Source organism: Pistacia vera, unplaced genomic scaffold (genome assembly GCF_008641045.1).
Source record: "Pistacia vera cultivar Batoury unplaced genomic scaffold, PisVer_v2 Contig496, whole genome shotgun sequence".
NCBI classification, from domain to species: domain Eukaryota; kingdom Viridiplantae; phylum Streptophyta; class Magnoliopsida; order Sapindales; family Anacardiaceae; genus Pistacia; species Pistacia vera.
Window position 1 is genome coordinate 1002132 of NW_022196330.1, and position 26181 is coordinate 1028312.

At 34.5% G+C, this 26181-nt stretch overlaps 5 protein-coding genes and 1 pseudogene across 6 annotated transcripts; 3 read left to right on the forward strand and 3 right to left on the reverse strand.

Annotated features, from left to right (window-relative positions):
* Nucleotides 1-3818: 3818 nt before the first annotated feature.
* LOC116105285 lies at nt 3819-5958 on the forward strand (annotated as a pseudogene).
* Nucleotides 5959-6269: 311 nt separating this feature from the next.
* On the reverse strand, nt 6270-9483 carry LOC116105235 (UDP-galactose/UDP-glucose transporter 5B-like). Of its 2 annotated transcripts, none has more exons than XM_031391667.1 (8): nt 9234-9483; nt 9022-9142; nt 8527-8640; nt 8219-8311; nt 8008-8073; nt 7402-7500; nt 6652-6731; nt 6270-6540 (listed from the first exon to the last, which is right to left on the reverse strand). In XM_031391667.1, exons 2-8 carry the CDS (start codon nt 9130-9132, stop codon nt 6294-6296), a joined length of 810 nt encoding a protein of 269 aa, XP_031247527.1. In that variant the 5' UTR covers nt 9133-9142; nt 9234-9483; the 3' UTR covers nt 6270-6293. The 2 variants fall into 2 exon arrangements, with proteins under 2 accessions (XP_031247527.1, XP_031247526.1); XM_031391666.1 differs by having other exon boundaries at nt 6272-6540; nt 9022-9145; nt 9234-9482.
* Nucleotides 9484-10208: 725 nt separating this feature from the next.
* Nucleotides 10209-12628, forward strand: LOC116105287 (monofunctional riboflavin biosynthesis protein RIBA 3, chloroplastic-like). The gene is made up of 7 exons (XM_031391730.1): nt 10209-10331; nt 10427-10751; nt 10937-11158; nt 11283-11608; nt 11748-11877; nt 11972-12268; nt 12362-12628. The coding sequence occupies exons 1-7, from the start codon at nt 10276-10278 to the stop codon at nt 12626-12628; spliced, it is 1623 nt and encodes a 540-aa protein (XP_031247590.1). The 5' UTR covers nt 10209-10275.
* A 1984-nt stretch (nt 12629-14612) lies between these two features.
* Nucleotides 14613-17273, forward strand: LOC116105236 (60S ribosomal protein L23A). The gene is made up of 3 exons (XM_031391668.1): nt 14613-14699; nt 15701-16061; nt 16995-17273. The coding sequence occupies exons 1-3, from the start codon at nt 14684-14686 to the stop codon at nt 17077-17079; spliced, it is 462 nt and encodes a 153-aa protein (XP_031247528.1). The 5' UTR covers nt 14613-14683; the 3' UTR covers nt 17080-17273.
* Nucleotides 17274-18147: 874 nt separating this feature from the next.
* On the reverse strand, nt 18148-18872 carry LOC116105227 (RING-H2 finger protein ATL16-like). Its single transcript, XM_031391658.1, has one exon. The coding sequence runs from the start codon at nt 18827-18829 to the stop codon at nt 18221-18223; it is 609 nt and encodes a 202-aa protein (XP_031247518.1). The 5' UTR covers nt 18830-18872; the 3' UTR covers nt 18148-18220.
* A 1408-nt stretch (nt 18873-20280) lies between these two features.
* LOC116105269 lies at nt 20281-22852 on the reverse strand. Its single transcript, XM_031391717.1, has 2 exons — nt 22758-22852; nt 20281-21655 (listed from the first exon to the last, which is right to left on the reverse strand). Exons 1-2 carry the CDS (start codon nt 22791-22793, stop codon nt 20726-20728), a joined length of 966 nt encoding a protein of 321 aa, XP_031247577.1. The 5' UTR covers nt 22794-22852; the 3' UTR covers nt 20281-20725.
* Between the last annotated feature and the right edge of the window lie 3329 nt (nt 22853-26181).

The window sequence follows — 26181 nt, forward strand, 5'->3', positions numbered from 1 at the left end:
ATTTGTAATAAAGTAATTTTCTCTTTCATACCCCATCTCTTATTTAAGCCTTCCTTTGAAAGTGCAAGTGGGAAATTTTTGGTTTTTTCGCTATCTAAAAGTGTTCCCATCTCTTTCATCTCTGTTTTTCTCTTACTCATCATGACCAGTAACGGATCCAGGATTTTTGTCAAGAGGGGCCTCTATGGCTCCGTTATTGTTTGTTAAACAACTAATTTTTAACTTTAAAAAATAACCAAAATGCAATTACGCAGTACTTTCTTACTTGAATAAATCCATGAGAAACAAATTTCTAAGTAAATGTGTTAAGTAAACCTTGAGTAAAACCTTCTTTTAATTTTTAATTTTATTTTTGGCTTCCAAAGATTATAATGTAAATTTTCACGATTTTGACCAGAGCTAATCTAAATTAAATTCAATCAAAACTTAAATCAAGTCAACGTTGTGTTGACTTTTAATATGAATTAGAAAAAAAAAAAAAAAAAAAGGAAATTTTCTTAATATAAACATATATAATAACTCAAATTTCTTTATTAATTTTGAGTATCAAAACCGTGATATTTGAATTGTAAGAAAGTGGTGGGTAAATGGTAAAGAATGACGTCCTTTAACATATAATTAAGGTTTTAATTTGGGAAAACAAGCTCATTCTTTAGACACAAAATAAACTCATAAGGTCCATGTATTTTCCTCTCAAATTACAATAAAAAACCTCAAAAAAAAAAAAAAAAAAAGAGCATGATTCAACCCTAAAATAAACTAAATTGAAATGAGCAATACACATACTTAAAAGTAATAAAACAGAAAACATAACTAATTGTGACACCTTGAAAGCTTTAACAATTTCAGTCTTTAAAAGTTTTAAGATTGAAGCATGAGGAAGAGAAAGAGAGAATGAGAGAGTAAATAATTTTGAGGATAAAATCATAAAAAGTAGGTGGAGTCGGAAGAAGAGTGGAGATAGTTTTAAACTTTTAATATAATAAGGGCTTGGAATATATATATTAATAACAAATTTTTTGTGAGCGTAGATATATGTATAATAATTCTCTTTTTTTAAAAAAAAAAAAAAAATTCGAGAATAGGTCTGAGTATATATATTAATAACAATTTTTATGAGTTTATATATTAATATATATATATATATATATATTTTTTTAAACTTGAGGGTAGCCCTGGGCCTACTCTCAAAGGGGCTAAATCCGCCCCTGACCATGACTGAATGTCATAGTAGAAGTGTGCTTGCGGAAATTAATTTGAATGTTCTTCTAACATTAGAAGCTACGAATGAAGTTGATGACATAGCTAAGGAAGTTAATAAGCATGTGAGCTGGAAAAACCTCACAAATGAACAAAGACAAGTTAATTTTGAATCTCTATTGAAGCAAAGTGTCAATGGACAATTGAATAAAAACACTACATCTGAGGTGGCTCAATTATTTTCAATTAGTATGCGTACAGTCCAATGCATTTGGCAACAAGGAAGAGAACACAGAGAATAGGTTGTTTACAAATAGGCTCAACACAAGAGAAATCCTTCCTAGACTCGGTTCAAGAGATCTGAAGAGTTAAATGACGTTTGAAAGAGAGAGAGAGGAGATGTGAAGAGTTAAATGGCATCTGAAAGAGAAAGAAAGAGAGCAGATGTGAAGAGTTTAATGGCGTTTGAAAGAGAGACAGGAGACAATGGGCCAAAGATAGAGAAAGAGAAAGAGGAGACGAGGGCCAAGTGGAAGAGAGGAGACAGGTGCCATTCGTCGAGAAAGAGAAAGAGAGTTGAGTAATTTTTTGGTCAAACATCTTTTATTTTGAAAAAAAAATAATAACTAAAACGACTATTAATCTGAAACGGAGGGAGTAATAACTAATAAGTTGTTGATAGTATTGGCTATGTTTGGCTTAGTATTTTTTTCCATATTCTGGATCCCATTCTCCAAATAATGTTTGGCACATTATTCCAGAAATATTACCCTATTTTTTTAATTACTTTTAGACCCCATAAGGTTATTAATTTCAAGAATTGAGTACCTAAAATACTCCTGTTTACCCCATAAGGACTCTCATTACTCTCCTGCAAAAATAGAGTCCAATTTTAATGAATCCATTCAATACATATTATTGTTCCCGAAAGTAAAATGCCGATATCAGCAACATTTCTGAAAACTCTTAAATTCAATCCAGCATTATGAATGTTTATTGGTTTTCAAGTACTTTATACAATCAATTTACATTTCCACCTAATAATTTTTAATAAGATTGTATTAAACATTATGAGTGGTCAAAACCAACACATTTTGTTAAATTTAAAAAAATTATCCATTCAAAATCTATTTGAATGACTGAACAGTAATCAATACATCAAATTTAGCTCTCAATATACAATACAATACAAGTCATAACATTAAATTAAATCACATGAACCGAGTATATTTTGATAAAACGACATGCCTGTAATAGACCGTAAATGACAGAGTAGTCATAATTCCAGAAACAGCAAAGATCATTCTCCCATCTTCTTCCCTCTCAATCCAGTTTCCGGTACCGATGGTTCGGCCATGGCCCATCAACTACTTCACACGACAAAACAAAAATAAAACGTAACCAAAAGGACATGAAATGAAGCAAAACGACAAAGTTGATGAAGGAATAGAGTGAGACCCGAAGTGCGCCGGTGATTGTGGCCAATGAAGGAAGGCTGTTGATGGGGGACACGTAGCGGCGGTGCAGAGCCCAACAACTCTGCACTGTTTGTTACAATGCTTTATAGAGATCAACTGAGTGCGTTTTACGCCGGCGACTTTTTCTTGTTCTATTTTTGTGTGGACAGTCTATAAAGTTCAGCCACATCAGCCGGCGCGCGTGTGCTGCACTAGTAGATTAGTGATCAAGTGGTACGCTCGAGTATGATCATCACAGTGTCTGGACCGTTGAGATTTAGTTGACCAAAACTCTGATGACCAATGCGGCTTTGATGACCTGATGTATTGTATATAACAAGAGGGACTTTTCGCTTTCGTCATGATCTTGTATCATGTGTGGAATGATTTGGTTTGTCTTTTACATTTTTATAATTTAATTCGTTAAAAGTATATTCTCAATGGAATTAATCATAGAGAAGTAATAATTAATCTTCTTCGTATGGATATTCAAAAATACTCTTTATATGGACAATAGATTTGAAACGTGGTAAATGATATAATAATTTTAAATAATATCACGTTAATTTAAATATAAAAATTATAATACTATTTATTTATTTGGTAATTTAATTAAAATTTTGAAACGTATAAAACTACTTTGCCACGAGAAAGCTTTTGAAGATTAGCTTTCAAAACGTTTGCCTACACTTTTACAAGAAACTTTTGTAAACTTCGAAACAAAAGCAAGCATAGGGATTAGGCTTCTACAAAATCTTCAAGAAAAAATTCCCTAAATTCGGTTCGAACAGTTGCTCACAGTACTGTATGGTGATTAATAGGATATGGTCGAAAATCTTCATACTTTTCAGTTAAATTTAACTTTTGGATAACGACTCACCAAATCCAGAACTAGGTGGGGCTTTTATGCTTCATATGGCACGTAACAACAAATTATGCAAGCAAAAATAACCATAAAAAACAAGGACAATAAATCCTGATTCCTCAAATAGTTCAGAGTTTTGCAGTTTCCATGGACAGCATTTTGTTACCGCGGCCCTTGTTTCCACATCACATCAGTCAAGGTATTGTTTCTTGCTAAACACAGTCATTGGTGTGTATGTCTCTTGTGCATCAGTGTTGATCTGAGTTGCATTAATTGAGGGCTCTGTTTCAGGATTCATGGATTTGTCAGCCCTCCTCAGTGTAGAATTTGAGCTATACAGGCAGAGGTGGTTAAGTTTCACTTGTTGGTCTGTTGGGTTGTCAGGAACTGAGCTGGAAATCTGTCTGATGATAGTTTTTTGAAGGAAAATGAGAATGGTTCTTTGTTGGGTGCATTTGATGAGTCTGGTTCAGCTCCATTTGGACACGGATGCTGAAATTACACCTGAAACTATTGATTTTTTCGTTAGCGATGCAGGGTGATCCTGACTGCCCAACTGAGGGCTTCTCCTCCATTGAGCAAGCACTCAACACATTACGCCAAGGAAAGGTTGGTACCATTCTTCCTGAAGGTTTAATTACTTAAATTTTATTTCTGTAACAGTTTCATTTGGATTGCTACTTTATGATAAAAAAAACTTAGCAAATTATACTAATCTTTTACCATTGACTTACAATACCAAACTGTAGAGGAAGACTAAGCATATATTAGTGCAAAATTTTGTAGTTTGTGATTGTCGTTGATGTGAAAGTGGAGATGTTGAAGGAAACCTCATCAGGCAGCATCTCTAATAATACTCAGGATGTGCATTTATTTAAGCATGGCTCAGGAATTGTTTCTGTAGGCATGAAAGAAGAGGATCTTGAGAGACTGAATCTTCCTTTGATGTCTCCAGAAATTGAAGATGAGGCATTTTCTGCCCCAACTTTCACAATCACAGTGGTAAACATTATGCCTACAAGCTTTGGATGCCTTTGATTTTACACCCTTCATAAACTTGGTTGTTGCAAACATTTCGTATCAATTTTTTCAGGTTATCAGTAATAAGTATCTCTCCTTTTCAGGATGCAAAATGGGCACATCTACTGGAGTTCAGCTTCAGATAGGGCAACTACTGTTCTGCTCTTTCATCTCCAGAGTCTAAGCCAGAAGACTTTAGGGCCAGACATGTGTTTCCCCTGAAATATCGCAACGGTGGGATTTTAAGAAGGCTGGTCACACTGAGGCTTCTGTGATCTGCTTCTTTGTTGGCTGGCCTGCGGCCAGTTTCTGTTCTTTCCACCATTGTTGATCCAAATGATGGTTCCATATCCTCATGATTAGTTTAAGGAAGTTGGCTTGGAGCACAGCATCCCAATTGTCTCAATAACTGATCTGATCAGGTGAGCTGAAGAAATAACCGACTTTAAGCTTGTATTTTTTTTTATTTACGTCTTTTATTGAGAATGAGAGAGGGGGGATCAAATGACTGCACATCTTGATTAATGTTAAATTGTTAATGCACATCATGCTTGTAGGTACCGGCGAAAGAGGGAAAATTTGGTAGAAAGAACAGCCATTCTCGTTTGCCTACAAATGGGGTCTATTTCAAGCTTACTGCTACCGCTCAAAACTAGATGAACTGAACATGTAGCCATTGTGAAGGTAATAAAAAATTTTCCTTATGCAAAAACATTAATTAATTTGACGTGCTATTGACTTGCACTTGCTCTATGACTGTTATTTTCCAATCATTAGGAGACATGGAAATGGACAAGGTGTTCTTGTAAGAGTTCTTCAGAATGTCTAACTGGGGATATATTTGGGTCAGCTAGGTGTGATTGTGGCAATCAGTTGATTTGGCAATGCAGTTAATGAACAACTGGTAAAGGAGTTGTTGTTTACCTTCGAGGTCATGAAGGAAGAGGGATCGGCCTAGGCACAAACTTCGAGCCTATAATTTGCAGGATCAAGGTCATGACACCGTTCAGGCTAATATAGAACTTGGTTTAGCTGTTGATGGTCGGGAATTGCATTGTGCCCAGGTCAGTCAGACAAATCAATTTCCTTTTTATGAATAATCTCTTTGATTCATTAACATAAAAATTTTGAACTTATGATAAATTTTGATGGTGACAGATCCAAGAGATTTAGGGGTTCAACCATGCGGCTAATGACAAACAATCCAGCCAAGTTCATTGGTTGAAGGGATACGGCCTGGCGTGATCGGCAGAGTTCCTATCTTGACACCCATTACAGATGAAAATAAAAGGTACTTGGAAACAAAACGTACCAAGATGGGTCATATTAGGCTCGGATATAAGTGAACCATTGTCTGGATTCACCAGGTCAACTATAATAACACAGATTCCCAGAGGAGGCACAAAGAAGGAATGATTTATGGTCATTACAAGCTCATTCTGTAATTTATAGTTCTTTGATTTTGATTATTATTAATTCATCTGTAGTTCAAACACATTGATATATATAGCAAATAGATTACAGAGCAATACAGAAAACCCTATTGGAAAACCTAGGTACATATCTAATAAAAAAAGTATTGATATAATGCTCCAAAAAATGAAATCTCATTAAAACAATTCTAAATATATTGAATAGGAATAATATATATCCCATTATAACAATTGCAACATAAGATAAAACAACAAAGTATTTCATCAAAACCAAATACCAGCATATCCACTTACCCAAAAAATAAAATAAAAAAAATACTAACATATCTGCCCAAAACCAACACTGGCAGAAGCAAGCACTGACTCAAGAACCATCATACTACCAAGAACACCAAATGCAAGATTTTTAACCACAACGGTTTTATTAGATTTAAGATATACAGGGAACTCACCTGTGAAGCTGAGAACACAAGAACAAAATGCTGTGTAGAATATTTGATTGTGTATTTCCATATCATAGCCTTTGAATAACTTATCTTGAAATGTGCTTGTAAAGCCATCAAACCTGTCAAGACACAACAAATGAGCATCTGGATGTACATTTTCAGCAATTTGAACTGAGTAACAAAAAGTTATAGCATTCTAATGATGAGAGAAATGAGTTCCAAGTTGATACCCAAGATAGCTGATCATCAAGGAAACACCCCATACAGTGTTTTCCCTCCCTCTGTTGTATGGACTAATGTCTGATCCAGCCTACAGTTTGAAAGGAGGAACGAAACTTGAATTAATTAAGCTTATCTCAAAATTCATTAAAACTGAATTCCAACCACAGCACATTACAAAAATATAAATCCATCTACAGATTTGTGCATCAAGAATGATAGCATCCATTCAACAAGGTAGATTAAAAAGCATTATTTGTAATAGACGGGCATTCCAACTCATCATTCATTGGGAAAATAACATCTTTCAAGTTTTTTCAAGTCATCCAACAATACATATACTGGTCAAAACTGCCTGTCTCACATACATAACTAATAATCATGCAACCAAGCAAGTTGAAGGTAAGTGAAAAAGAGTACCCATTTGTATACTCTCAATTGTCAAGGTCTGAAATGTTGGCTAAAAGAAATAAAGATTTACATGCAGGCTGCATGAATGATAATTCATCTAATTGCTTAGGTAACTTGAGTTGTATTTAACCCAATGAAGAAACAGATGCAGACTATAATAAACAGCTCCAAAAACAAACAAAACTTCAACACATACAAGGTGAGTGACTTTGAGTACTCTTGAGGTGAGTATACTCACATAAAAAGACTAATTAGTATTTTTCTAATAAGTTAATTATGTAGAGAAGAAGCCTGATTTCAATTATTCATGAAGGTGGTCAGACTGAGAATTAGAGAGGACAATGAATTACCGGGAATAATATAAATACTGAACAACCCAGTGTCACTAGAAAAGCAAACAAATAGTCAGGTCCCTTGTATCTCTTTTGCATGATGATAGTCCCCCAAATCTGTAAAAGAGACAGAGACGAATAAGTGTGGGAAGTTTACCAGTTAAAAATTGGTAATAAGAAGCATGGCATAAAAAAAATAACAAAGAACAAAAAGTTAGACATTGCATATTTTACTAAAAAGGATGGCAGTAATAGAAATCATCTTTAAATTAAGAGACATATAGCATTTGTATAATGGAAAATTTTCAATTGTAAGATAACCATTATGTATAGGGAACACTTGGAATCTGCTTCATTCTAAAGGCCACAAGAGTGATACCAAACAGCCTCTATCAAAATACTTCTTTAAGGGAAAAATTACCAGCTATTTCCCTGAAATACTGGTTATCTACACTGCTAAAGCTCAAACAAATTATAAAACTGGATTATGAGAATCAACCCATGAACAAAAATATCCAAGGAGAAATAAAAAATAAGATATACAAGGCTACTAGAAACAGGTGAAACACACAAAAAAAATTCCCATAGTTCAGATCGAGGTTAGATGCACACAATTCAACTTACCATAACAGGTATCATTTTAGCGCACTTTGCAAGCGTTTGAACTGGGAAGCTTACATACTTGAGGGCCTGGAGCAAGTTTGTATGGTCAAAAAAAGTTCATCTAGAATTATTCAATTAGTCGCAAATTTATATTGAAAGATAAATATGCCAATTAGAATGTGCGTGGAAACAAATATCATGCTTAAGAAGGCTGAAATAAGACATGGCTTACCTCATACTGACACGTTGTGGTTAGAATGTTTGAGACAGATACGAGACAATACTTATAAACTGGAGCAACAGGATTCAACGCTTTTTTACTTGCCTAGAAGAGAAACAAAGACGAGTCAAGATCATAAAGAAAAACAAATTCAATTGTAAATCATTCCACACCTTTCCACAATGCATGTCCCAGTTCAAATCCAGCTAAAAGGCAGAAGCATAACCACCAGTGTAATCAAAATGAACCTACATGCACTCCACAAGGACTATCCCAAAATATAAAATTGCTGAAAGATATATTAACAAACAACAATTTACCAACAAAGACCCAGCAGAGACAGCTGATGTTGTAAGGCGGTTGCAGAAAACAAGAAATAGTGAGTACCTAAAATACTCCCTGTTTACCCCATAAGGGACTCTCATTATCTTCTCCTGCAAAAATAGAGGCCAATTTTAATGAATCCATTCAATACATATTATTGTTCCCGAAAGTAAAATGCCGATATCAGCAACATTTCTGAAAACTCTTATAATTCAATCCAGCATTATGAATGTTTATTGGTTTTCAAGTACTTTATACAATCAATTTACATTTCCACCTAATAATTTTTAATAAGATTGTATTAAACATTATGAGTGGTCAAAACTCAACACATTTTGTTAAATTTAAAAAAATTATCCATTCAAAATCTATTTGAATGACTGAACAGTAATCAATACATCAAATTTAGCTCTCAATTATACAATACAATACAAGTCATAACATTAAATTAAATCACATGAACCGAGATATATTTTGATAAAACGACATGCCTGTAATAGACCGTAAATGACAAGAGTAGTCATAATTCCAGAAACAGCAAAGATCATTCTCCACATCTTCTTCCCTCTCAATCCAGTTTCCGGTACCGATGGTTCGGCCATGGCCCATCAACTACTTCACACGACAAAACAAAAATAAAACGTAACCAAAAGGACATGAAATGAAGCAAAACGACAAAGTTGATGAAGGAATAGAGTGAGACCCGAAGTGCACCGGTGATTGTGGCCAATGAAGGAAGGCTGTTGATGGAGGACACGTAGCGGCGGTGCAGAGCCCAACAACTCTGCACTGTTGTGTTACAATGCTTTATAGAGATCAACTGAGTGCGTTTTACGCCGGCGACTTTTTCTTGTTCTATTTTTGTGTGGACAGTCTATAAAGTTCAGCCACATCAGCCGGCGCGCGTGTGCTGCACTAGTAAGATTAGTGATCAAGTGGTACGCTCGAGTATGATCATCACAGATGTGGACCGTTGAGATTTAGGTTGACCAAAACTCTGATGACCAATGCAGGCTTTGATGACGCTGATGTATTGCACTATTGTATATAACAAGAGGGGACTTTTCGCTTTCGTCATGATCTTGTATCATGTGGTGGAATGATTTGGTTTGTCTTTTACATTTTTTATAAATTTAATTCGTTAAAAGTATACACTTAATGGAATTAATCATGAGAGAAAGTAATAATCTTTCTTCGTATGGATATTCAAAAATACTCTTTATATGGACAATAGATTTAGAACGTGGTAAATGATATAATAATTTTAAATAAATATCACGTTAATTTAAATATAAAAATTAATAATACTATTTATTTATTTGGTAGATTTAATTAAAATTTTGTAACGGATAAAACTACTTTTGCCACGAGAAAGCTTTTAAAGATTAGCTTTCAAAAACGTTTGCCTACACTTTTACAAGAAACTTTTGTAAACTTGTCGAAACAAAAGCAAGCATTAGGGATTAGGCTTCTTACAAAATCTTCAAGAAAAAATTCCCTAAATTCGGTTCGAACAGTTGCTCACAGTACTTTAATGGTGATTAATAGGATGTGGTCGAAAATCTTCATACTTTTCAGTTAAATTTTTAACTTTTGGATAACGACTTACCAAATCCAGAACTAGAGGTGGGGCTTTTATGCTTCATATGGCACGTAACATACAAATTATGCAAGCAAAAATAACCAATAAAACAAGGACAATAAATCCTGATTCCTCAAAATAGTTGCAGAGTTTTGCAGTTTCCATGGACAGCATTTTGTTACCGCGGCCCTTGTTTCATCACATCATCATCAAGTCAAGGTATTGTTTCTTGCTAAACAACAGTCAGTTGGTGTGTATGTCTCTTGTGCATCAGTGTTGAGTCTGAGTTGCATTAATTGAGGGCTCTGTTTCAGGATTCATGGATTTGTCAGCCCTCCTCAGAGTGTAGAATTTGGGCTATACAGGCAGAGGTGGTTAAGTTCTACTTGTTGGTCTGTTGGGTTGTCAGGAACTGGAGCTGGAAATCTGTCTGATGATAGTTTTTTGAAGGAAAATGAGAATGGTTCTTTGTTGGGTGCATTTGATGAGTCTGGTTCAGCTCCATTTGGGACACTAGATGCTGAAATTACACCTGAAACTATTGATTTTTTCGTTAGCGATGCAGAGGGTGATCCTGACTGCCCAACTGAGGGCTTCTCCTCCATTGAGCAAGCACTCAACACATTACGCCAAGGAAAGGTTGGTACCAATTCTTCCTGAAGGCTGTAATTACTTAAGTTATATTTCTGTAACAGTTTCATTTGGATTGCTACTTTATGATAAAAAAAAAAAACTTAGCAAATTATACTAATCTTTTAGCATTGACTAAACAATACCAAAACTGTACAGGAAGACTAAGCATATATTAGTGCAAAATTTTGTAGTTTGTGATTGTCGTTGATGATGAAAGTGGAGATGTTGAAGGAAACCTCATCAAGGCAGCATCTCTAATAAGTTCTCAGGATGTGGCATTTATGATTAAGCATGGCTCAGGAATTGTTTCTGTAGGCATGAAAGAAGAGGATCTTGAGAGACTGAATCTTCCTTTGATGTCTCCAGAAATTGAAGATGAGGACTTTTCTGCCCCAACTTTCACAATCACAGTGGTAAACATTATGCCTACAAGCTTTGGATGCCTTTGATTTTACACCCTTCATAAACTTGGGTTGTTGCAAACATTTCGTATCAATTTTTTCAGGTTATCAATAATAAGTATCTCTGCCTTTTCAGGATGCAAAATCTGGCACATCTACTGGAGTTTCAGCTTCAGATAGGGCAACTACTGTTCTTGCTCTTTCATCTCCAGAGTCTAAGCCAGAAGACTTTAGAAGGCCGGGACATGTTTTTCCCCTGAAATATCGCAACGGTGGGATTTTAAGAAGGGCTGGTCACACTGAGGCTTCTGTTGATCTGCTTCTGTTGGCTGGCCTGCGGCCAGTTTCTGTTCTTTCCACCATTGTTGATCCAAATGATGGTTCCATATCCTCACTGATTAGTTTAAGGAAGTTGGCATTGGAGCACAGCATCCCAATTGTCTCAATTACTGATCTGATCAGGTGAGCTGAAGAAATAACCGACTTTAAGCTGTATTTTTTTTTTATTTTACGTCTTTTTATTGAAGAATGAGAGAGGGGGGGATCAAATGACTGCACATCTTGATTAATGTTAAATTGTTAATGCACATCATGCTTGTAGGTACCGGCGAAAGAGGGAAAATTTGGTAGAAAGAACAGCCATTTCTCGTTTGCCTACTAAATGGGGTCTATTTCAAGCTTACTGCTACCGCTCAAAACTAGATGGAACTGAACATGTAGCCATTGTGAAGGTAATAAAAAAATGTTCCTTATGCAAAAACATTAATTAATTTGACGTGCTATTGACTTGCACTTGCTCTATGACTGTTATTTTCCAATCATTAGGGAGACATTGGAAATGGACAAGGTGTTCTTGTAAGAGTTCATTCAGAATGTCTAACTGGGGATATATTTGGGTCAGCTAGGTGTGATTGTGGCAATCAGTTGGATTTGGCAATGCAGTTAATCGAACAAGCTGGTAAAGGAGTTGTTGTTTACCTTCGAGGTCATGAAGGAAGAGGGATCGGCCTAGGCCACAAACTTCGAGCCTATAATTTGCAGGATCAAGGTCATGACACCGTTCAGGCTAATATAGAACTTGGTTTAGCTGTTGATGGTCGGGAATATGGCATTGGTGCCCAGGTCAGTCAGACAAATCAATTTCCTTTTTATGAATAATCTCTTTGAGTCATTAAATAAAAATTTTGAACTTATGATAAATTTTGATGGTGACAGATCCTAAGAGATTTAGGGGTTCGAACCATGCGGCTAATGACAAACAATCCAGCCAAGTTCATTGGTTTGAAGGGATACGGCCTGGCAGTGATCGGCAGAGTTCCTATCTTGACACCCATTACAGATGAAAATAAAAGGTACTTGGAAACAAAACGTACCAAGATGGGTCATATTTATGGCTCGGATATAAGTGAACCATCGTCTGGATTCATCAGGTCAACTATAAATAACACAGATTCACCAGAGGAGGAACAAAAGAAGGAATGATTTATGGTCATTACAAGCTCATTCTGTAATTTACAGTTCTTTGATTTTGATTATTATTAATTCATTCTGTAGTTCAAACACATGATATAATAAATAGCAAAATAGATTACAGAGTAATAACAAAACCTTGGGGGTTCATATATTTACTTTTGACATATCCAACACCAAAATCCAAGATCCGTAAGATAATCTACTTTAATTTTCAGCTCATTTGAAGAGATGATGTTATAATTTTGCCAGGCGCTGCTAGTTACCAGTGCCGGTCCTGAAAAGTTGTTTTCTTGGTAAAAACCGTGAAATGGGAATAAAATGATCGTAGTGAGTAATGCTACCGTCACCGAAATAGTGTACCAAATAATGTGGCAAAATCATGACCATTGATTAATATTAAGTTAAAATTAATTAATGATCAGGATTTTGTCACGTCATTCAGTACATAAATTCGGTGCACTATCGTTGATGGCTATATTATTTTTCTTATGTAGTTTATCTGTTTATGCATAAAGTTTTGAGGGTATAATAGACTTTATTTTTTTTGTCTTTTTAGAATTTTGTATTTCTTTTTAATTGTTTTTACAAACATGTGTCCTCATTTTAATTTTCTTCAATTTCATTACAAGTTTAATAATTATCTTTAAATTAAAATCTTAAATAGTATATTATATATCAATATTTTAATATAGCACTCTCTCGTTTCACAATAATAGCCACTTTAAGCTTATACACAATTTGTAATAAAGTAATTTTCTTTCTCCTACTCCATCTCTTACTGACTCCTCCCTTTGAAAGTGTAAGTGGGAAATTTTTGGTTTTCCCACTATCTAAAAGTGTGAAAGTGTACTACTCTTCCATCTCTTTCATCTCTGTGTTTTCTTACTCACCATGATTGAACAATGTCATAGTAGAAATGTGCCTTGGGGAAATCAATTTGAATGTTCTTCCAACATTAGAAGCTACAATGAAGTTGATGACATAGTTAAGTAAGTTAACACGCATGTGAGCCAGAAAAACCTCACAAATGAACAAAGACAAGTTATTTTTTAATCTCTGTTGAAGCAAAGTGTCAATGGATAATTGAAGAAAAACAGTACATCTAAGGCGGCTTAATTATTTTCAATCAATATACGTACAATCTAATGCATTTGGCAACAAGGAAGAGAACATAGAGAATAGGCTGTTTACAAATAGGGTCAGCACAAGAGAAATCCTTTTTAGACTCGGTTCAGGATTTCTGAAGAGTTAAATGACGTTTGAAAGAGGAGATATGAAGAGTTAAATAGCATCTGAAAGAGAAAGAAAGAGAGCAGATGTGAAGAGTTTAATGGCATTTGAAAGAGAGACAGGAGCCAAAGATAGTAAAAGAGAAAGAGGAGACGAGGCCAAGTGGAAGAGAGGAGACATGAGCCATTCGTCGAGAAAAAGAAAGAGAGTTAATTAACTTTTTGGTCAAACGTCTTTTATTTTGGAAAAAAAAAATAAGTTTAAAACGATTATTAATCTGAAACGAAGGGAGTAATAATTAATAAGTTGTTGATAGTATAGTATTAATATCCTATCATAAATAAATGTCATTGTTTTACCAGGATAAGGACATTAACGTCATTGTCATGAAGAGTTTACACAAATTACACCCATCCAATGTACAGCAACACTAACCACTTGACTTGAAATTGATTTCAAAATAAAATAAAATTATAAAAAAAAAAAAGATATTTTTTAAGGTTTCCCCAAAAAATATTTCACACTTAAAAGTGTTCGGCCCAACCTGCTAGCCTGGTCCAAACGTATCCCTCCGTTTGTAAATTGATAATAAAATTTAAAAATTCTGGTAATTTAATTAGCCCCTCTCTTTATAAACCCTATCCCCTCTCGGTTCTCCAAACCCTAGAGCCGGCTGTTCTGCTTCGGTGCTTCCCATCCACAGGTGTCTCTCTATGTCTATATCTCTGCCTATCTAATTCGTTATATTTATTTGTAGAGACTAACCAGTAAATGCGGCATTGTTTATGTGGTTGTGTTAGGGTTTAGTCAAGGCTTCTTCTTCTTCAGCGACCAATGGCTCCTCCTAAGGGTATACTGCTCTCCATTTGTGTTATATTACTTCTTTTTAGCTCTAATGAACTTCGCACGCATTTAATTTTTTTTTAATATTTGCTTTTGTATGTTCATTCTGGTTTTAATTTCTTTTTTCCCTTCTCTGTTTGGTTGCTGAATTGAAATTAGTTTGAACAAGTGCCAATACTTATCTCAACGTTTTTCAATGGGAGGTAGAATGGTAAAGTTGTTTTCTCACGCGTTCCAGGGGATTATAATGTGAAACAGCAATAATTAGAGAAGCCAAATTTGAATTGAATAAATAAAGAAGCAAAATCTGATGTAGCCTAGGAATAAATATAGTATTATAATCGCAGATTAACAACTTAGTTATTGGAATAGATAATGTATCTTAATCCATTAGCACCATGTCATAGTGGACCAATACTCATAGTGTTAGTTCACTGGTTTTACGTTCTTCCTGGAGTCTTGGCTTTAGTCGAACTTGTTGCACGGCAAATACTACAGTTTTAGATGTATTTAAATTTTGAGGTAGTTCTATTCCTAAAATTGTTTTCTTGGGGGCATACCAGAGATTTACATTTAAAGGGGTATGGTGTGGAAAGCAATAAGCAGGAGAGGAAAATGTCAATTGAGAAAAAGCAAGATAGAACATATCGTAGCTGCTAGTAGCTCTCTTATTACATATTGATGGTTCTTAGAAGAATTAATCAGTTGGCCATAGCAATAAATAATGTATCATAAGCACTTAGCTTTAATCTTTGGAAAGTGGTTAAAATTATATTCTGCTGGTATGGTGTAATGAGAAGTGCGGAAGTATTAGCTTGACTTGTTGCATGAATAGTTTTTCTATTGTTACTGATGATTTCAAGTTTTTTTTGTATTTTTGTTTTTATTTTTATTTTTTGTCTAAAACTAAAGGATTGGGTTTTTCTTCAAATTCTGTCAGTTTATTATAAGAGTAAAATTGAGGTGTGCATATATATTAAACATTAGAGTGGTTTGCATCCTGTGTAGGTGATACAAAAAAGGCTGATCCAAAGGCACAGGCCTTGAAGGCTGCAAAGGCCGTGAAATCTGGACCAACCTTTAAGAAGAAGGCCAAGAAGATCCGAACATCTGTTACATTTCACCGGCCGAAGACATTGAAGAAGGACAGGAACCCCAAGTACCCTCGCATCAGTGCTGCACCAAGGAACAAACTTGATCATTATCAAATTCTTAAGTATCCCCTCACTACTGAGTCTGCCATGAAGAAGATTGAAGATAACAATACTTTGGTTTTCATTGTTGACATTCGTGCTGACAAGAAGAAGATAAAGGATGCAGTCAAGAAGATGTATGATATTCAGGCGAAGAAAGTGAATACCTTGATCAGGTGAGCCTTTCTCATTTGCTTCATCATTATATTGCTCTTGTAAAACCTTTTCACTTCTTGACCAGTATAGGTCATTCACTATAAATGGCAGTAACCATCCAACAGCTGGTTATGTTTGTGGTGTTTAATTATTTTTGAATGACTGCGTAATCATTCTTTTTGTCTATTTTGGAAGGGATTCTAGAAGCAGGATATAGACATCTCAAGTAATAATCATGCAGTCTGAGCAGATCATAAATTTGAATAGAATTTTTCTTTTAGTACCACTTAGATTATTCGTGTCTCAAGAATAAAGTTGACATGCTTCAGGCAGTGTCGGAGTGCTCTTGCTGAGATGTTTGACATAGATGTGCCATACCAATGTGTCTGTCCTGTTTGGTCCAATCCTTGTTCATCCTAAGTCATGAAGGTTTTAGGTGGTTAGACATTCTTAGGAGTTTTCTGTGGTGATAAACTAACTCTAAATTGTCAGAAAGTAGCCTTCTTGCTAGAACAGTGACCATGTTGTATACTTGTTTGTGAAGTCGTATTTTCATGATGCTTTATATTTGTTTTTGTTTTGCATTGAGTTTTCTATCAATGTGTGCTTTTTTCTGGTTTTAATGAAAACTTCTTGCCTTGTTATCCTGCACAATTTTGGGTTCGCTTTTTTGGACTTGGTTATCTTTTAAATTATTAGTTTTGATGTTTGGAGATTATATTAATCAGAGATTGAAAAGAAATCTTCATATTGTTTTATTTATATACGACTTTCTGTAGATTGGTGGGCTTTTATATAGATGTCCAAATCAGATGCTGCCATCTGATGTTTGTCGTGGATTTTTATTATCATGGCCATATACTTCATATATTAAACTTAAGCGGGATACGGTTGCTTATATCCTTCGCTATATTGTATGACCAATCCTTGTGAATTTAACTATTGTGGCGCAGGCCTGACGGTACAAAGAAGGCTTATGTCAGGTTGACACCGGATTATGATGCATTGGATGTGGCAAACAAAATTGGCATTATTTAAGATAGGAACTCTTTTCATCACATTTTTCATTTTGTTTTAGGCCAAAGAGTAAGACAGTATGTTGAGACCCATCGGGGAACTTTGCAGATTGATCTTGTAAACTTGTGTTTACTGCTGGTTAATTTTTTCAGATTGTTTTTTTTGACAGATTCTGGGACATATAAATTTTAATTTTAATTCACTTATTTCTGGAATTTGTTGATTGTGTTTCCTGTGCAAAATCACATGTTAATGAATGGTGCTGATCTTCTATTCAAATGTCTAGATGAAATCACTTGATTGCCTAGCTACCTGTGTGTATATATCTTTTTCCCTTTAATAAAAACACATTATAAAAATGAAACTTAAACTAATGTAATTTGAATTAGAATTTTAACACTATCAAAATCGAGAAGATGGTATATCCATAAATAATCTGTACAACAGTATAATCAATAATACTCAAATTCTCATCTCCCATGTTGTGTTATTTTATGAGCTGCTAAATATGATAATAACAAACAGAAGGATAAGATATCTCTTATGTATAACTTCATTCATTGATTATTTATTTTCAAACAGAAATCCAACCATTATTTATTCTTTCCCCAATCCCACATCTTTCAGTTAATATGTGACTGAAATACGAGCCTACGGCTGACTTTTTTATCAATGAAAACCATCAATTTCTTTGTCTCACAAATATTTAATGTCCCCAATCCCACATCGTTCCGTTATTATGGAAATTGGGGAATATAAAGAAGGGGAACAGTAAAGTCCGCAACGCCGCAAGAGAATGTGAGCGGGCCTTGGATCAATAATTGGTCGGGCTCAGGAAAGTCCCCGGGCCCTCTTCTGCAGAAATGCAGCCTCGAGAACGAGAATTCCATGAACGAAATTCTCTCACATGTGTGAGCGGCTGAGACACGTGTGGAGCCGTTTGAATTTCTTTCATGCTCACTTGGCCGATAACACAGTTATTCACATGGTTGTCCTTCAACCAACTGAACGGGGCTTACCATCTTGTGGCACATTTTTTTTTTTTTTTTAATATTTTAAGTTTGATTTAAATTTAAAAAAACTCGGTTTTAATTCTACAAGCATCCCTTACTCAAAAACCGGTTTGATGAAAAGAAATCAGCTATTACCTGTAGATTCATATCTAAGTCCCCCGGCTCTGTAGCACTGCAGTGCGCAGAATTTGATAATGCGTTGCTCTTTCATGAAAAAAATCTTCCCTCCTTAAATTCTCTAGTAATGTATACATAGACACTGAACATTCATGTGGAATAGTAAGATCAAATGCTTGTGATCTGCAGAGTGGGCAATTTGAGTGAGAATGAAACCAAGTGTCAATGCAAGGAATGTGAAATGCATGACTGCAGTTTGGTAGATGTTTTAGCCATTCCCCTTCTTCAAATTCACCCAAACAAACTCCACACTCAGAGTTTCTTGGTTGCAGTTCTTCTTCTTCTTCTTTATTAATATTCTTCTTGAACTGAGTGATAGGAAGAGAGTGTATGATGGATGATTCCAGCCCATGACTGTTAAACTGTAGAGAAGGATCATCAAAATTGGCCTCATTTAGTAGCTGTCTTTGATCCGGGTTTCTAGAGTTTCCCCTATTAAACGCGCAGCAGCAGAGTTTCTTTAAATAATTGTAGTAACTAAACAAGAGGAAGATGGTACAAGTAAGAGCAACCAGAGAAACCACTAACGGATTCCAACTTGGTGGTTTATATATTGGAGCTGGAGATGGACTTGAAGACATATTAGGCTCAAGTTTTCAGATAAATAAGCTAAAGATGATAGCTTAAAAATTCTCATTTCTGCTAAGTTTGTTGGGAAGAGCTTCTAGGAATGTCAGAAGTATTGAGATGTCCGGAACTATTAAATTATATTAACTTTAATTTGGTGATAAAATTAAGGGACACCTTAGTTAATCAGCTGAACAATGTGCTCTCGATGTTCCAATCTGTAAACCATTAATGGAGATGATACCGAAGTTGTTGTTATGCAAAGGTCAAACTGTTACCTCTGCAATTAAAAAACTGTCCTTATCCTGAAAGCTCTTCTCCTGTATTCCTGAGTTTGCCAGAAAATTATGATGAGCTTGCATGTGAATTTGTCACATGAGATGTGATATTGGAGCTGCACAGCGAAATTGAATTTTTGGTTAAAGTCATGTGGGCATATCTCAATCAATAAACGTTTTTGTTCATCTGACCAAATACAATGATACAAATAAAAATTCCACTATTCCTTGAGAAAATAATTCAATTGTTGACTGGCAAGTTTATCCTTTAGGCTGCTCAAGTCTCTGAAGAGTTACAAACTTGTACGTTTTGTTCCCACCATAAAAAAACAAGCATAAAACAAATAAAACATCTAAATCATAATCTAGGAATCAAATCAAAATTTTATTAGAATATGAAATAACATTAAAAAAGCTGGAAAATCAGCTATTCTTATGCAATATCACCTAACTATTTCTTGGAATGAAAGCAACAGCTTATATCATAGCTCCAGCCCAGGTTCAGCTAGACCTAATTAAACAAACTTCATTTTTCCCGTTGTTTTCCAGGGCGTAATGATGGAAATCTTCAACCACTGTATGTATGGAGGTCAAATTCTGATAACATCAGCATCAGCTTTACCCACCATTCCAAAACTGTCTTCTCCATAGGTTAGGACTAATTTCTTTTCCCAGTTTTTCATCAATCTTATCACTCACTCCAGTCACACTTTATCTTCTTCAACGTATCTTCAGTGCCTCATTTTGGTCTAATGACAGGTTCAGGTAAGCCCATATCGCCCATTCCAAATATATCAACCTCGCACAGCTCTTTTTTTTCCTTCAATAGTTTTGTGGTAATGAATGTATAAGGCATCAAATCAACATGTTCAACTTGCTCAATTACTGCTATCAACAATGAGTACCCACCATTGTTATCTTTTTTATGGATAAACGAAAACCCATCTCATACTGCCAGATCATGTCGCCTTTTTCAATCCTTATGCTTCATTTCATTGGCTTAAAATTTTCTTTCATAATTTCGGTGCTTTTTAAAATTATTATCAGAAAGAAAGTCAGAAACAGTTAACAGCCCTCAATCCCCTTGCTGAAGATGGTTTCACAAGTACAATTTCAAGGCTAAACACTTAGGTTTCGAACGCAAAAAGCTGGATTTATTTGTTGGCTTCGTTAGGAAATCAGTTGAGCTACTCTCGTCAGTAGGCCCCTGATACAAGGATGCTCTAGAGCAAAATGCCAAATCTGATAGTACATAAATAAACAGGCCGTTTGAAAAGTGTTTAATTTATAACATCTGATTCCAATTAGTACTACTGGTGATTATTTAACTTATATATTACTTAATACATCATCATATTTAGTTATTTAAAAAATGATATTGAAATACCATGCACCATTCAAATCCATTGTCATAAAAGTGGGGTTATCTTTCTCACTAAGCAAGAGAAAAAATCCAGCAGCTTTACTGTACAACCACCACTTTGTAACTGGTGAAACAAATGTTACCAAGACACACCATGGAATAAACTAAGTTAAAATGCTATGTCTAGTTTAAAACCCGAAAATATATCACATTTACACCATCAACCACTAAAAATTAATTTTTACAAGACAGAATCAAAGGCTACAGTCTCAATATTGAAACCTTTGTCGCTTGCTGGTTGGTATTTGGGTGTTAATGCTAGCACCTGCAGTTAAGAGCATCCCATTACTCTGAGCAGCAGCAGCAGGACATGTCGAAAAATTTAACATGGATGTAGAGCACATTTGAGAAGAGACACGAGACATCTGAAGATAGGATGATGAGGAATTCAATGACCTTTGAGCAACACAGCCTGAATTAGCAGTCGGTTTCTGATTAATGCTCATAGTTTCAGAACCCTTTATGGAAAACGGTGGAATTTTGAAAGGTTGCAGAGGAGGAGGATTTCTCCATCGCGGTAAAGGGCCAGCAACGAGAAGAGTCTGAAGAAGAGGTCCAGCTTCCATCACGGATTGCAGTAGTTTCCCTTTTGGAGGCAGAGTTTTTCCCTTAACAAGACTGTCTAGAACTGCAGCAACCGGATCAATTTTGGTTACTCCTGAAGAGACTACTCCTGTTGGCATAGAACCACTGTAGTCATGGACAAAAGGCTGGTTAACAAAATTCAAGTTTCTTGAATCAGCCATTTTAATGTTGGAGAAATCCGGGGATGAAACAGCATCAAAAAAGGAATCAACAGGAGATGATCCATGTGACTGGGGATTATATGTATCTGATTGACTATTAGATTCAGTTATGCTTGAATTTGCTTTTGTTGGTACAACTACAAGAGGACTTTCATGTGGGAGATGACAAAGAATATTGGGGTGAAATTCAGTTGGGCTTGAAGGCATGAACTTATTCAGTAATTTTTGCAATTGATCTTTAGCTTCATTTCTTTCTTGATAAGCAACCTTGAGAAGATTGAGTAAATGCTTAACCTCCTCCTTATGCTTCCTCAACGCCTCGTTTGCTTCCATTTTCACAGTCTCCAGTTCAACTGTGGTGTACAGAAGCTTCTGATTCAGTTCATCAAAATTCTGCCAACATAAATCAGGCCGGTTAGTTTGATGAATTTTTTCAGTTTAGATAGTAGAAGAGTGCAAATTAAAATAAAGGAAACATTACCAATATAGATTAAACTTAACTGAAAATCATAGATCTTCATTAGTAGGAAGATAGAATCTAAATAAATGGAAAATCATTTAAGAAGTTAGGATAAATCATGTATTAAAAAATTGGGCCCATTTACATACCAACTTCTTCTAGTCAAAATAATTATTTGTTTTCAAATTACATTAAATTAATAGTAAAACAAAAGTACAAAGGAAATAGATGGGATTGACATGAACACAACATTCAATACTAGTAAAGACATTAGTCCCCATTGCTTTTGCCATGAAATATCACAAGTTCCCAACCATACCCACATGTTATTACTCCAAGATTCAACTAGTTCATGTTCTGTTCAAAACAGGACAGAACAAATGCACATTCATACCAGACAGAATTACACTAGACATGTCCTATAAATATTTTCGTATTAATAAATTAATCACAACAGAAAAAATGGCCTCAGATGACGCTACTACACTCCAAAAGCCATATAAAATAAATAAAATAACTTGGATTGTTAATAATAATAAAAAAAAAAAGGAAATATATATATTTCATGACACTATAACTCCATTATTTTCAAACAAAAAACTTTGGAGTCAAAAGCTATCTCTATCATACAACACAGTACTTAGGAAATATGCAGAAGAGACAAAAATTTGCCTCATTTCTCAGGAAAGATATTGCTCCTTTGAAGACTAAAAGGTTCTAAATGATAAAAAAAAAAAAAAAATGAACACATGGAATTAACAAGAAGAAGAATGGATCATGTCAGCTTCGTATGACAGGTTATATATACCAAGTATAAACTTCACAAAGAGGAACTGAAACATTATCTAACAGGTAAATGAAGGAAACCTTGAGTATAATACAATCACACAATGAATAATCACTAAAAGAAACTCCATAATTGAAGTGAAAAACTAAAACCTTGAATGTGAAAACAAAAGAAAACATAACCCAGATGAAGAAATGAAGTGAAAGAAGCAACGAGTGAGACAAAAGAAAGATGAACAATTAACGCACCTCTTGATAACTCCATAAAGAACCCAACTCCTCCATAGTTAAAAAAATAGAGAAAATGAGAGAGAGAGAGAGAGAGAGAGAGAGAGAGAGAGAGGGAGAGAAGAAAAATGAAAAGTGGTAGAGGGTGTTAGAAGAAGACTTAAGAGTGATTTTATAGAGCAAATGAGAGACAAATAAGACAAAGATAAAAAGAAAGAGACAAAAAGAGAGGGAGAGAGGTTTCCTTCTCTTAAAAAACTTCTATAGAAAAAGAGTCTTTATCATGGAAAGAAAATTAAAACCAAAAAAAACCTTCCAATTAAAAGAGCTTCAAGATTCCATATATTTTTACTAATGTCTCTGTTGTAATATTAAATCCTCACCCTTTGTTTCAGGACTCTTGCCTCTTATTTCAAATTTAATTTTCAAATAATATATTTGTTTTCTTGATGGTCAATGACTAAATCCAGTTAGATTTTCCTTATATATTCTACTCCTTCCCTCCTAAAACTGCTGTTTTCCATAATAACAGCTTTACGCGGTTTTGGTTTTACATCAGCTAAATATCTTTCCATAAATACCCTTCTTTTCAAATAACATTTCCCTCTCCCGTCTTTTCAGGATCCATTGCGTCATGAATCCATGATGTGAAGTTTTCTATTATCAGATTTCACATTTTCTAGATTATTAATAAACAGTAAACACCCTTCCTAGAACCATATATTATACATCCGGATCGTTACTTTGCAAAGTAAATTTTCTGTTTTTCCTTTTATATATCTTGATAATGATTATATTTATACCAGGGGTGTGAAATAAAGATTAGACAATGATTTATCATATAGTTTTTTTTTAATAGAAAAATCCCGTTGCCTCACCTTACAAACATGTTGGCAAGTCCATGTGAGTTGCCTCCATAAGAACAAAGAACATGAAAGTGTTGAAAGAAGAGACAAAGAAGCTCTAAAATATTATAAAATTTTGAGTTTGGAATTATTCTTTTATATGAAAGATGGACGGACCCCATTTTCTTATATTATCTTCCTAGGGATGTCCTAGATTGCCTTATAATGAACTGCCCGATGAAACTGAAATCAACCATATAATAGTTGACTTATTATGTAGTTTATATTCTTATTCTATTTCTATATTCAATATTCAATATGTTGTCCCTTTTTTTCTATACTCTATTGTTTTATTTCATGGCCTTATAGCCTATTTACCTATCCTTTATATAGCATATTTGTATTGTACCCCTACTATTATATTAAAAACGAAGTGATAACTTTTATGTTTCATGTATACATACAATGTTTTCTACAGTTTCTTGTGTTTCTAAATCTATACGTTTGGGAAAACCAGAATTGTATATAGTATTTGCAATTTCAACATGAAAAAAAGGTTGAAGATTTCTAAACCATCACCGATTTTATGGTGGGTGAGAGAATTAAGCATTGGATAATGCCAATTGACTAGGCTTAAATCAGGGTGAAAATTTATTTCTCATTCTAATCCTCATATATTTTTCTTTCCTTCCAAAATAAAACTTCTGTTATGATATTATCCAATACATTTTTATGTGATTATGAAGTTTTCTTGTTTATTTTTAGAGTAAACAACTTTTTCCCACACAAATAATAGCTTAATGACACTTACCCACCCACAAACTTTTATAATATCATTTTACTACCCAAATTTATATTCCGTTTTCGATTTCGACATCTTGTGACCTCACACCACCACAACTATTCTCTTCCCCGATCATCATTCACCAAAACCACTCAAACCCTACTCTCATCGACCTCGTCAGTCGTTGGCAATCAAGCAATTAGGGTTTGCGCAACCCTTCCTCTTAAATCAAATTATGACTAATCCCAACCACCAAAATCCAACCTTTCACCATCAAAAGACTCATCGTCTCTCCTCTTCAAAAACCATAACAGTCTGGACCGAGTTTGCTTTCTATTTGCCAACGGTATATAAATTTGGATAGTAAAATGGTATTTTAAAAGTTGTGGGTGGAAAAATATCATTAAACCATTATTTGGGTGTGAAAAGGTCATTAACTCTTATTTTTATTATTTAATTTCAAAATAAAAAATCTAAATTTGAAAAGTATTCCAAAAATTCGTGGAATATGTATATTTTTAAAAAAATTCTTAATATTAAAAACCTCATCAAAAGGACAAAACGATGAATTAATTTAATTTTCCATTTTCACATGGCTGAATAGTGACACCCTTATGTCACAACAAATATTCATACATGATAATTGGTTTGAACAGAATCCTTTACCTCATCATCATCTCTTTACTTATATAATCCACGTACATTAAATTATTTTATATATCATAAAACCAGAAAGCCAACCTGAAAACCTCGTTCTGACAGAGACAATGAACATGGGTGAGGAATTATACTCTACAAAGGTACAAACCTCTTTATTTTTATTTCTTTTTTCTTCCTTATCTATCCGACAAGCGGCTTCGGCACTCTTCACAATTTATTATTCCCCATCTTTATATTTTATTTCCATGAAATTAATCTTACATAAATCTTGTCTCATGAACATGCATGTACTACTTTTCAATACTGATCATTAGATCAATTAATTGTGATTATGTATTATGTCATTAGCCTAATCCAACTGTCATGATTGTAGTAGCATTGCATCAATAGTACTACGACTTTACGTATGACTTTATTCTATATATTGTATAATATATGGTAAATTAGTGGGTTCGCATTTAACCAGAAAACAGACAAAACCGCTAAATTTTATAAACGTCTCGTTTAGGACAAAGGTGTTTGATTAAAATAAGTTATAATTAGGCAGGCCTCTTAATACAATGTATCTAGCGATGTATTTTTTTTTTGTTAACAAAAATATTATTTCTTTAGTCTTCGCTGTATCATTTGGCTCCCTATATAAGTTACCTTTGTCTAACATTACTTGCTCGGGATAACCAAAGGTTTTGCAGTCAAAGAAATTAATAACACTCAAAATCAAATTAACTTCCTTCTTTCCATAGATCCATGAACTCAATAATTAAAGATCTATTTATTCAAATAGTAAACCTACTTCCGAAGTCATAATATTGTTACGTGTGAAGGGTGTGAATTAAGTTCAAATATAGTTATAATAATTTTGAAGAGTAAACGATTTTTTCCCACCCAAGGTTTGCCTTAAATGACACTTTTCCACCCAAAAAGTTTCAAACTACCACTTTCTATCCCAAAGTTAATATTCAATTACTACCCAAAGCCAATTCCAGAGGCGAAAATTCTCTCCGTCACCACCATTTGAACATCTGGTCTCCTCTCTACAAAACTCCTCTCACTCCAACACTTGATTTCTCGCCGATTATCGGTCACTACAAAGCTAGGGTTTCCTGTTCTTAGCTTATTTTCGACTAATTCCGGCAGTGAATATTCAATCGGTCAC

What these genes read in the sequence shown, in the direction of transcription:
- LOC116105235 (XM_031391667.1), bottom strand. Translation starts at nt 9,132, where the DNA reads ATGGCCGAACCATCGGTACCGGAAACTGGATTGAGAGGGAAGAAGATG. An exon ending in CCACAACGTGTCAGTATGAG is followed by an intron (nt 8,074 to 8,218) that starts GTAAGCCATGTC and finishes AACTTGCTCCAG; the next exon opens with GCCCTCAAGTATGTAAGCTT. An exon ending in CAGTATTTATATTATTCCCG is followed by an intron (nt 6,732 to 7,401) that starts GTAATTCATTGT and finishes TTCAAACTGTAG; the next exon opens with GCTGGATCAGACATTAGTCC.
- LOC116105287 (XM_031391730.1), top strand. Translation starts at nt 10,276, where the DNA reads ATGGACAGCATTTTGTTACCGCGGCCCTTGTTTCATCACATCATCATC. An exon ending in ACACATTACGCCAAGGAAAG is followed by an intron (nt 10,752 to 10,936) that starts GTTGGTACCAAT and finishes AAAATTTTGTAG; the next exon opens with TTTGTGATTGTCGTTGATGA. An exon ending in CAACTTTCACAATCACAGTG is followed by an intron (nt 11,159 to 11,282) that starts GTAAACATTATG and finishes CTGCCTTTTCAG; the next exon opens with GATGCAAAATCTGGCACATC.
- LOC116105236 (XM_031391668.1), top strand. An exon ending in AAAGTGAATACCTTGATCAG is followed by an intron (nt 16,062 to 16,994) that starts GTGAGCCTTTCT and finishes ATTGTGGCGCAG; the next exon opens with GCCTGACGGTACAAAGAAGG.
- LOC116105227 (XM_031391658.1), bottom strand. Translation starts at nt 18,829, where the DNA reads ATGTCTTCAAGTCCATCTCCAGCTCCAATATATAAACCACCAAGTTGG.
- LOC116105269 (XM_031391717.1), bottom strand. Translation starts at nt 22,793, where the DNA reads ATGGAGGAGTTGGGTTCTTTATGGAGTTATCAAGAG. An exon ending in CTTTATGGAGTTATCAAGAG is followed by an intron (nt 21,656 to 22,757) that starts GTGCGTTAATTG and finishes TTATGTTGGCAG; the next exon opens with AATTTTGATGAACTGAATCA.